This window comes from Rhizopus microsporus, assembly GCF_002708625.1.
Source record: "Rhizopus microsporus ATCC 52813 unplaced genomic scaffold scaffold_23, whole genome shotgun sequence".
NCBI lineage: Eukaryota > Fungi > Mucoromycota > Mucoromycetes > Mucorales > Rhizopodaceae > Rhizopus > Rhizopus microsporus.
Window position 1 is genome coordinate 276,423 of NW_019671938.1, and position 11,066 is coordinate 287,488.

At 36.7% G+C, this 11,066-nt stretch overlaps 6 protein-coding genes across 6 annotated transcripts; 3 read left to right on the forward strand and 3 right to left on the reverse strand.

Moving 5' to 3' along the window:
• Nucleotides 1-277: 277 nt before the first annotated feature.
• Nucleotides 278-1,084, forward strand: RHIMIDRAFT_207816 (uncharacterized protein; the record flags this gene model as incomplete). The annotated part of the gene is made up of 3 exons (XM_023607010.1): nucleotides 278-404; nucleotides 457-692; nucleotides 740-1,084. Coding segments are annotated over 3 exons (708 nt in total), but the record flags the coding sequence as incomplete, so codon positions are not given.
• A 54-nt stretch (nucleotides 1,085-1,138) lies between these two features.
• RHIMIDRAFT_247738 (putative WD40 repeat domain 85) lies at nucleotides 1,139-2,146 on the reverse strand (the record flags this gene model as incomplete). Its single annotated transcript, XM_023610442.1, has 1 exon — nucleotides 1,139-2,146. The coding sequence occupies one exon, from the start codon at nucleotides 2,144-2,146 to the stop codon at nucleotides 1,139-1,141; it is 1,008 nt and encodes a 335-aa protein (XP_023462293.1).
• Nucleotides 2,147-2,254: 108 nt separating this feature from the next.
• Nucleotides 2,255-3,181, reverse strand: RHIMIDRAFT_301691 (electron transfer flavo protein, beta subunit; the record flags this gene model as incomplete). The annotated part of the gene is made up of 4 exons (XM_023614374.1): nucleotides 3,122-3,181; nucleotides 2,690-3,075; nucleotides 2,521-2,639; nucleotides 2,255-2,468 (listed from the first exon to the last, which is right to left on the reverse strand). Exons 1-4 carry the CDS (start codon nucleotides 3,171-3,173, stop codon nucleotides 2,255-2,257), a joined length of 771 nt encoding a protein of 256 aa, XP_023462294.1. The 5' UTR covers nucleotides 3,174-3,181.
• A 141-nt stretch (nucleotides 3,182-3,322) lies between these two features.
• On the reverse strand, nucleotides 3,323-5,595 carry RHIMIDRAFT_268974 (AMP-dependent synthetase and ligase). The gene is made up of 6 exons (XM_023612100.1): nucleotides 5,424-5,595; nucleotides 4,690-5,370; nucleotides 4,438-4,635; nucleotides 3,905-4,391; nucleotides 3,663-3,853; nucleotides 3,323-3,492 (listed from the first exon to the last, which is right to left on the reverse strand). The coding sequence occupies exons 1-6, from the start codon at nucleotides 5,506-5,508 to the stop codon at nucleotides 3,428-3,430; spliced, it is 1,707 nt and encodes a 568-aa protein (XP_023462295.1). The 5' UTR covers nucleotides 5,509-5,595; the 3' UTR covers nucleotides 3,323-3,427.
• A 1,976-nt stretch (nucleotides 5,596-7,571) lies between these two features.
• Nucleotides 7,572-8,171, forward strand: RHIMIDRAFT_268979 (uncharacterized protein). Its single transcript, XM_023612101.1, has 3 exons — nucleotides 7,572-7,805; nucleotides 7,861-8,026; nucleotides 8,083-8,171. The coding sequence occupies exons 1-3, from the start codon at nucleotides 7,795-7,797 to the stop codon at nucleotides 8,149-8,151; spliced, it is 246 nt and encodes an 81-aa protein (XP_023462296.1). The 5' UTR covers nucleotides 7,572-7,794; the 3' UTR covers nucleotides 8,152-8,171.
• Nucleotides 8,172-8,821: 650 nt separating this feature from the next.
• Nucleotides 8,822-9,677, forward strand: RHIMIDRAFT_241601 (uncharacterized protein; the record flags this gene model as incomplete). Its single annotated transcript, XM_023609615.1, has 2 exons — nucleotides 8,822-8,945; nucleotides 9,583-9,677. 2 exons carry the CDS (start codon nucleotides 8,822-8,824, stop codon nucleotides 9,675-9,677), a joined length of 219 nt encoding a protein of 72 aa, XP_023462297.1.
• Nucleotides 9,678-11,066: the final 1,389 nt, after the last annotated feature.

The window sequence follows — 11,066 nt, forward strand, 5'->3', positions numbered from 1 at the left end:
TTTTTCGAAACAGAAAAATATGGGACAAGTGGCTTATGAACCATTACTGCTTGATCTCTCTCTCTCTTTACAACAGGTTCTCCTATTTGCACATCCCTTCCCCTTTTTTTTTTGTGGATAGCTTGCCCCCTTTTACGCATATAAACCATGAAGTGAATAGACTTTTTGCTTTTTTTTTTTCTTTTTTAAAAAATAATGTCTTGTTGTCAAAAGTAATAATAGTAATAATAATCACACACAAACATCTTGTTTAATTTTCTGGGCTAATAGGCAAGGTCAAGTGTATCTTGTATTTACGAATTTTTTATTTTTTATATTTGGATGTGCCTTGTTATCCTTTGGGATGATGGCTATACATCTAAAGATTAGCGTTGCCATGCTGATTCCTATCAACATATTGAAAAGTATGACATTTACTTTACACTTCTTTTTTTCGTTTATTCATACTGTATGTAGTGATAAGCATATTAGGCATCATTCTCGTCTTTACGTCGCTCATTGGTCTATTGGGAAGTTTCTATCGGGAAAGAAGATCACTTCATATCTTATGCACAACAACAGTCGTCATAGCATTTCTGTATCAGGTCTCAATTGCTATCATGGTCTATAACCAAGCTGCTCATACAACTAGCTGGCTTAGTGAAGCATGGGCAGAGTCATCAGTGGATTATAGACTCTATGCACAAACAAAGGTAGTTTTTGCCTCCTTTTTTTCTGGTTTATTAATATTTCTATCAAGCTTCATTGCTGTGGATTCACTGGACCATCTGACCACCCAGTACCAAGTCCTACCTGTGTACCACATCAACTAACAAACTCAGAGCAGCCCTGTCGTGACCCTATGAACCAGTACATGAGAGGAGAATTGACACACATTTACATTGTGTTGTTTACTAGTCTTGCTATAGAGATACTAGCTTTGTGTAATTCTATCACCCATTTGTGTACAATGAACCCAACCCGCTCTTGGGAAGTCAGTCCAGAGCATGTAGAACAGAGGAAATATGCTAGTATGAACGAGTATAATGCCTCTGCTGCTACATTGGTCAATCCAGTTTATTCAAAATATAAAAGACAATTCTAGGCCAAAATAATAAAATGTCACCTTTGTTATACATGATTTAGACATCTCTCTATTTTATATCTTCCAAAGATGTAGCACGTGATCATAAAATGAACAAGTCGCAACCAGATCAGAGTCCCGATATGACCAATCTGCACCATACACCATCGATGTATGATCTAGAAAACTAGTTGAAATACTAGCATCATACTGACTGGTGTCAACGTCCAATACAAATGCTCCTGCATGCATGGATGCAGATAATAGCTTATTTGGGCAATGAGGGTGCCACTTTAGTCTCCAGATACCTCCTCCTGGTGTTTGAACACTATTGATGGGCGCTCGCATAGAGCGTGTGTCCCAGAAATAAATTGTTTCATCATAGCTTCCAGTGGCCAATAGATATTCTTGATGAGGCGAAGATTGCATGGTGGTGATACCCATCGTGTGTCGTTTATAGGTAAATGCAGGTGTGCATGAACGCGTATCCCAGCCCTTGAATAGTCCATCGTCTGCTCCAGAGTAAAGAATGTTGGTGTTCCAATAGTCAAATGCAACAATCCAAGTCTCAAGATCATGAGCATGCCATTGTTCTTGAATGGTATAATTCGTTTCTGTTGGAGACAAGATGCTAATGTCTCCATTCGAGTGAGATGTAGCAACTCTTTTATCGTCATGACGTCTTCCTGCCCAATCTAAGGAAAGACAGAGTATGGACTGATCCTCTGTTACTTGAACATGATCCACTTTAGCTAATGACTCATGATTGAATCCATACAAGTGGAATCCACCTATTGAATCCACTATACCCAAAACAGGTTGCTCATTCACCAGAGAGTGACTCCATTTCATATCCAAAATAGCAGCTGTCTCGATCACTTGCTTGGGAGTATCAAGTTGTTGCTGAGAAAGGTCAAAGAGATATACTTTGCCCTTTCGAACGCGAACATTATCTTGTTGTTCATCTGTTAGTTGATATGTTCCAACTGTAAGGTACTGATTATAATCATTCAAAGGGCAAAACTCAGCAGAATCTGCACTATAGTCTGTATCAAACGAAGCAAGTGAACAGGCACGAGACATGAAAGAAAAGAAAAGAAAAAAGACAAGAAGAGCGGGGGTCTTTTTTTTATTTCCCTTTGTTTTTTCTATTATAATACACACACACATACATACATTCTCTCTTTTTTTTTATAAAACCTTGGCTTCATTACGTAACTTGTCAACTAATTCATCAACACTCTCAACCTTACGACCACCGGCACGCTTAGGAGGTTCCTCAACCTTGAGTGTTTGAAGACGAGGTGAGATATCAACACCAAGATCTTCAGGGGTAAACTTAACCAAGGGCTTCTTCTTTGCCTTCATGATGTTGGGAAGAGAAGCATAGCGGGGTTCATTCAATCTATAAAAAGCACAATGAGTCTCTTTTTATGCGCGTCAATAAAAGCACATACCGTAAATCAGTTGTGATAACAGCAGGTAATTTAGTAGACACTGTCTCAAGACCACCATCGATTTCACGTACAACCTTGAGTGACTTGTCATTAATATCCACTTTAGAAGCGAATGTGGTCTAACAAACACCATTAAATTTATGCGTGGGAAAAATTCACTTATACATACCTGTGGCCACTTGAGTAACCCAGCCAGCATCTGTCCAGTTTGACTAGCGTCATCATCAATGGCTTGCTTACCCAAAATGAAAAGATCTGGCTTGTTCGCTTCTTTATCAGCCAAGGCCTTGAGTAATTTAGCAACGGCCAAAGGCTCAAGCGTGCTGTCATCCTTTACTTCAATATGGACAGCACGGTCAGCTCCCATGGCTAAAGCAGTTCTTAACGTCTCTTGAGACTTGGTAGTACCACATGAAATAGCAACCACTTCAGTCTTGGGTGATTTTTCCTTGATACGAACAGCTTCTTCAACAGCAATTTCATCAAAGGGGTTCATACTGTGCTTTACATTGCGGTCGACATCTGTCTTTGTTGCGTTCACACGAACCTTGACAGCTACACAAGAGAGTGAGTGATAATTACTACAAGGAGAAAGACGTACCATAGTCAACAACACGCTTAACAGGGACAAAGATACGTAAAGGATTAGACATGATTTATATTAAGAAAAAAAAGAGAGAGAAAAAAAGATAAAAAAAAGGAGAGAGTGTAGATTAAATACAAGTTGTGACATCGACATCAGTTATTCCAACCTTGAACGGGGGGTGAATTTAGTAAAAAAGAGATTTAATATTCACATGCAGCCAATTTCTCATCAAGCACACAAATGAATCATGATTGGGTAAAAATGTGTGCCTGAAATGCTAAAAGAGATCTTTTTATTCATGATTTATTTTATATCCTTTATTTAATTAATTCTCTTGGATTTGTCTTTCCAAAGCTTTTCACGTAAAAGATATTTTTGGGTTTTTCCTATATCAAAGTAAGTATATGAATAACTCCCCTTTAATGATTTCATGCTTACCAGTACTACAAGAATTAAAAAATGTATGTTAATATATGCGTTTACAAGTAGATTATATATAAATAAAATATACCTTGTTTTTGGTAAACTATCGACAAATACAACAGAATCAGGACACTATCAGAAAAAAAAAAGGAAATTGTTAACAAAACACTCTTGTAGAAAGCATGCATCCCTACCTTATAGCCTGCCAACATATTCCGACAATGTCTCAAGACAGATTCAGCATCCAATGAGTTACCATCTTTTAATACAACAAAGGCAATTGGCCTCTCTCCCCATCTATCACTAGGAGCAGCTACTACGGCACTAAAGAAAAGGTGTGTACAACATGTGGATACAGTATCAATGCAATTTTACCATTCTGAAACTTCTTCAAGTTGAACAATGACGCATTCGACTTCGATAGAGCTTATATTTTCTCCACCAGAAACAATAACATCCTTACTTCGATCGACAAGTTCTATCGTTCCATCCGGATGTCTGACGGCAAGGTCCCCTGACCAAAACACGCCTCCTCTAAACGCCTTGGCAGTTTCTTCAGGATCATTGTAGTAACCTTTCATGACTACATTGCCGGTGAAACATACTTCACCCACCTCCTTACCATTAGGCATAACGTCCAAGCCTGTTTTTTGGTTCAACACGCGTGTTTCGTCAGAAACTGTAATATTATAGCCCTGCCTGGCTTGTCTCTTATATTGCTCTTCTTCAGTGTGATGAGCGATAGTTTCGATATCATAGGATAAAACCACTGGACCATAGACCTCTGTAAGACCGTATACTTGGGTAGGGTGTAGATTAAGATGACGCATTCGTTTAATCAAAGTGCTTGACAAGACAGATCCTAACGACAATAAGCAACTATACAGTACAGAGTATAGGATACTTACCACCGCTTAGTACTTTCACTGGATGGCTCAGCCTGACTGCATTTTTATTATTGCAGACTTCATTCTGGACAGTAGGTGCGCCGTTATAGTGTGTCACACCATGATTTACCAATAGCTTCCAAATAAGGTCGTAGTCCATTGTAGACAGCATGATCTGTGTAGCTCCTGCAGCTACGAGAGCCCAAGGAAAGTTCCATCCTATGCATTATATACATTAGAATTTCTATGTTACCAAATGAATAAAACAATTACCGTTACAGTGAAACATGGGCAATGTCCACAAATAGACTGTATTTACCGAAAGTGCGCATTGAACGATCATGCCCAGAGCTGCAAGATATGCACCACGGTACGTCACCATAACGCCCTTTGGACGGCCCGTTGATCCAGAGGTATAGTTGATAGATATGGTTGCATTTTCGTCATTCAAAAGAGGCATTTTATCCCATGCTACAAGAGATTTGCAATTCATGAGTAATTGCTCATAGGGGTCTATCTCGTTGTCATCGGTCACATCGATGATTCGGACCGAATTCGCAACAGACTGTGTTATCTTGTCTTTAAAGTCTCGCTGCAGGATGATCACTTTGGCTCCAGAGTGCTGGATAATATATTCTATTTCTTGTGCAGCTAATCTTGTATTAACGGGGACGATGATAGCGCCTACTGCTGGAATAGCATATGTTGCTTCAAGATTAGGTGGGATATTAGAACAGATAACTGCTACACGATCGCCTTGCTTGACATGGTATGTATTTATCAGCACGGTAGCCAATGATTGTATACGCGTCGATAATTCTCTGTAGGTATAAGTACGATGATGATGAATTACCGCTGTACGATTTGCGAATACCATGGCACTTCTTAATAAAAATCTAAGGGGATCTAAAGTGGTCAAGTTGGGAGGTTGATCTGGTTTTCTATACAGGCGTACTAGGGAATATAATTTTTTTAGTCAGCTTCCAGTGATGAAGATAGGTTTTTACGTGAATCTATATAGGATGCTTCATTGCTTGAATCTGGGCTCAAGTGAGCTTTGATGCCCTGTAATCTTGTGTTGGGCAAAGACATAAAAGAGGAAAACAAAAATAAAAGAGAAAAAGAAAAAGATAATGCATACATGATCGATTGGTTACAATTTTTATAGAACTACAGGTGGTATAAATATGGTAATATGTGTTACTTTCTATCATTGACAGTCAGAGTAAGGGTCTAAAATAGTTGTAAGAATGAAACCATATGTCTAGTGTTTGTAAAGAGAAAATGACAACCTTTTTTTCAATGCATGCTCATGTAAATAAACAACAAATATAGAGCAGCTATGGATATCTAGCCGTAAGTTGAAATATTCCCATCCCTTTGCTTATTATAAAATATTAACCTTAAATAGTGTCATTTTTGTCTAGTGAGGCAACGATAGTCATTGCTCTTTAGTGTTTGTACAACCAAGTGTGGGGTGTATACTTTATTTTTTTCACATGAATTAATAAGATTACCCGGTGGAAGCGGGGGAAGGGAGATTAAAAGGGCAAGAACATTAGTAAACAACATCAAATGCAAATGTATCTTAAAATATTAGCCTAAGGTATCCGATAGTTATCTATAAGAGTGTTTATTGCCTCTCCGCTCTGTTGCTTCATCTTGAGCTCGGAATACAAAGCACCTGTCAAGCCAATTATATGTTCTTTGAACTTGGTATGATTGTTGTTGACTGTCCCGTTGCCAAATGTGATTATGGATATCGTCGTTTTATCACTGTGAAAAGTAGAGGGTCATACTGGCTTTTCTTCTCGCTTAATTCATGTATTAGTTTCTTTCTGAATGCTGTAGTCCAAATGCAGCGAGACTTTTATAGATACCGTTATTGTTTGATATGAATTATCTAGCATATTCTTCAATGCTTCTGGGGAGATTCACGCCTCCTTCAGCGATGTGCTTTGCTCCATTATATTTAATTCCAGCTTCACTTGCATCACGTTCGTTTGCATCCTCACGGTAAGCTCTTCTTTCTCAAGCAATCATGAAAGTTGTAGCCATATTTGGCTCTTTTGGTATATAATGTTGATCCTATGGTTCAGCTCTTGCTTTTACGGGGTGTACACTAGCCAAACTGATGACAGACTCATCGCCGCAATATAGAAAGGCGGAATTACTATCTATGTGTATATATACTACTTATTTTTAAGCTTACACTTCGATGTGAATATTTTTAAAGACTATATCAACTGGTAGCCAAATGTGGTTGTTGCACCGTTATTCTTTCTAGACGGTGTTTAATTCTTCTGACCAATGGAGTCCAGATCATGATGCTTAATTATATTGTACTCTCTTTCCTGAGTGCCTGCAGGACGCATTCATGAATCCTTAATTTTATTACAGTTAAAATGATTAATATAATCTTAAAGGTTTTTCTGGAGTCTTTGATATTATATTTATTTTTCTTTGAATTCTTCTCTAGTAAACAACTTTTCATAAACATATGTGTCGAATCATCCAAGTCCGGAATAAACGGACACGATAGATGATGTACCAAGCACTGTTTATTGAAATTATATAATGCACCCCTTCGCGATCGTACCAGTTGGAAAAAGCTCCATTCTTATTTTTCATCCAACTCTTTAAAACTTGTTGCAATCATAGGATGTTTGCAAGATACTATTGTGATACACATTAGAAGCCAATGTGGTGAAATAATACTTGTATACTTCTGAATAGTTACTGTGCAGTTCAATCATAGGGACAAAGAGACCGCGTTTAGTACTTCAAAGTATGATTGACAGCATATATACGGGGTTGTAAAGTTAGCCAAAAATGGATTTAGTTTATCTAACAAGACTTGTTGAACAAAAGCATCCACTTGCAACTTATTTGCTTCGAGGTTTCTGAAGAATGAGAGGTATTAAATTCAAATCGTAAAGCGTTGCAGTTTACTGAATTTCTGTTGATGAACTTTAGCATCAAAATAGTGATATACTTTCTGTATAACTTCTTGAAAAAATGTTGTCAGTTTGCAAAAATATAACAGAAGCACTAGCCAATAAGCATTGGGAATGACGCGTTCTGTTTGAAGAGTTGCGCATTTTGTAGTCATAAAAAGGCATCTTTTTTTCTTTCTTTTTTTTTTTTTTTCTTTACTTTACTCTACAGGTTTTCATTTACTCATTGCCCATTCTCAAAAAGGATGGCTATCAAAGAGCTGTGTAAGTACATCGTTAGTTTACTAGTAAACAAACTGTATATTAATAGTCAATATCCTTGCTATAGACTGTGGTCGAAGGCATAGACATCACCAATAAATTGATTGCGTTCAGGAAGAAGAGTATCTGGGCGACAGAGAATTTAAATAGCTTTAACTCGATGAGATTGCCGTAAGTTAAAATAATTTTATTAGAAACCAATTTGACTGAACTAAACACCATATAGGAGCTTGTCATTTGTGCTCCCTGTCGACAGATGGAACAAGGCTGGATGTATTTCAAGTTATTTGAAGGAAGAATATGAGAATGCCTTACTTAAGCAGGCTGACCAAGGCATTCAGATTCTAAAAGTATCAGACAATGCAATACTTTTCTGCAAGAGGTTGATCGATGTAAGATAAAAAATTGTAAACCCATCTCTGACATTATACCAATAACTTATAAATAGGCAAAAGACAAAAGAAGACGGGTACGTGAAGCCGTCATACATTTGCTTTGTATATGTTTTTCTAAATAAAGCTCTTTTTTATAAACGAGACTTTCTTTGTAGACATGAAGAGAATCTATTGTTGTATACACTTTAAACTATCTTTAAGGTTATGATATGCCACGTTTAATAAAGCAAATTATAGCACTATAGGAAATTTTTTGTCCGAATCTAACAATTTCTTTCAAAAAACTAAATGTTTCTTCGCAAGTCTGAACATTTCTATACAAACCTCAGAATAACTTGTCTTTACATTTTTTTTATCATTACCAACTAGAAATTTTTTTTCTTTCCCACACCAAAAGACACCATATCCCAAGGAAGTCTCCTTCGTGAAGATATACTCAACCGACTCATTTTTACAGTAATTTCAAAACAGAATGAGGTTAAAGATACCATAAGAGCTGCATTTGGTCAAATAGTCGTGTTAATAGAAGAAATGAGGCAGGTGGGGGAGATGAGAATTCTAAAGAAGAATTCGGAGCACTACTTGAGACAAGAAAATACTCTGTTTAAAGCACAAGTTGAGAGCACTTGTACTAGTGTAAATCAAGAAAGATGGCCAATATTCGCAGAACAAGAGAAATTAGCCCATGACTTGTTCGCGAATAATTTTTTTTCTAAGCCCACTTTTGAACATCCGTTTAACAAAGATTCGAGTAGGAAGCGCTAATTCTCACGGGATCTGTATAGAAAGCTTATGAAAGACGTACACGGTAGCTCAATTGATGACAAGACGTTTAATTCTGCTCATGATCACCTTGCTCTGATTAGACTACCGGCTATTATTCGTCGAGTCAGAAGTAAATACAAGGTCGAGACTGGTAAGCCATATTCAAAACATTGGATCCACGAGGAAAGCTTAGAGCCGCTGAGCTTCTTAAAAAGGCAGTGGCTCCCTTTTGCTCTTTTGCGTGCTTGTGTTGTTTCTTAGGGTGCTAGATTGATGCTTCGTTACTTCTGGCTTGTTGGCGAAAAGAAGTCTTCTACTACACCAAGTGTTGAATACGAAGTATCAATTAAGAAGAATAAAGACTAGAATTAACCAGACTAAAAGATATATGTCGATTGACTTTATTAAAGACGAGTATTTATACTAAATGTGAGACACTCTTCAACTGAGATCGTAAAACTTTTCATAGAGGCTTATGAATGACAATTGAGGCAATGAGAGAGTTAGGACGAATCGGGTGTCTTTGATAAGACGATGGTCCCTAATAACAATGATGGATCAGAGTTATTGGATACGCGTACCTTAAAATGTAGTTCCTAGTAATTAGCTTAAATAATGATCCGCACAGTTGTTTCAAAGTAACAAGCTGAAGTCGAATACTTGCCAGTTATTGTTTCATATGTGGTTAATAGTTGATCCACTAAGTATGAACACAACACCAAGCAGTGTACAAGGCAAGTACAAATATTGATTAGTAAAGAAAAAAGCTAATTTGTACATTTAAAAAGATGTAGAAGTAAATAAGGCTGGTGTTTCCGAAGATCCAGACTTGAGTCCTCCGTCCTCGCTTGCCGAGGAAAGTGATAGTAGTGAGGCAAAGTAAGTTCGTAAGATAAAATCAAGATGTCGATCCCATTGATGTGGCTGCTACATATCCCGAGACTACTGGTCGCTACGAAAAGGTAGGCAAGGCAAATAAAGGAAAAGAATATAGAAGCAATGTCAGAAAAGGTACGTCGTAAATAGATGTACTAATAAGCAGAGAAAATTATGCGCAGTAAGCAAATTACCAAATGAAGATAACAAATAAGGCGGATTAAGCCATTATTATTTATATTTATGAAGCTATAACTAATAAATTTCAAAGTATTAACAAGTTTCTATTATGTTTATGCTACTTTATATAATGCATATGGAGTAATAACAGTAGCAAAGGAGTAGGGGGAAATGCTAAACCATGTTTTTTTGGTGAGTAGAAATCTTTAGATAATCGGAAGAAATAATTAGATGGCAATCTAAAGATTTCTAAATTTTTCCGTAAAACAAAGAAACACGAAAAAAAAATCTAAAGATTTCTACTCGATTTTTTATTAAAATTCCTCGCCAAAATTTCCTACAGTGATATGATTATGCTTCGTATGTATTTTCCCATGATTATATTTATTCTTTGCTATATTGCAATCTTTCATAAAACCTTCTCTTTGATCTATAGTTTGTAACTGATACCTCATACCTTCAAATATCATGACTTTTCTAATATATGAATAGATGGAAAAACGACGAAAATACGTTATTTCTATGCAATTTTCTTTTTTTTTTTTTTGTACAAAGGTAGTCTCTGTATTGAGTAATAACCTGTAAAGACTTTATTCAAAGCGCAATTAATTTTCCTTGCCATGTGTTTTAATAAGTGATAGTAACCAGGACAAGATCTTTACAGGAGGATGATACGAAATAAATGGCATAGTATAAATATTGCAGTAACTATGCATTGCAAGTCAATATTATTTATAAATGATACTATTATCAGCTATTCTTGGTCAACCATATACTGGTTCGTACAGAGATAAAATGACCAATTGAGTTTACGAAGCCTTTTTTAAAGCCAATAGAGCACCAGTACTTCATTCCAAGCATAACATAAATGTAATCTGTGGACAATCGACAGAGTTAAACCAACAGTCAATTCTTGGAGTGAGGTCATAGTTGTTAAGGATCCTGCATTCATCATCTTTTCTTATTACACCTATTCTTTATACATCAAGTCTTTATATTTTGCTTAGACGATTTATTACTCTACTTATATACGCTCCGTCTTTGTTCTTGACAAATTGAAAGCATTTAGGTTTTAGTTAGAGCCAATAAGTTGATTTGAAAAGCCAAAAAAATGAGTTCATTGCATGTAGCTACTTTTTTCATCACCAAAGCGAGAGAACCACTAGCCTTTTGGAAACAATTGTCGACACGCGATGACAATGAAAAAAGAGGCCGA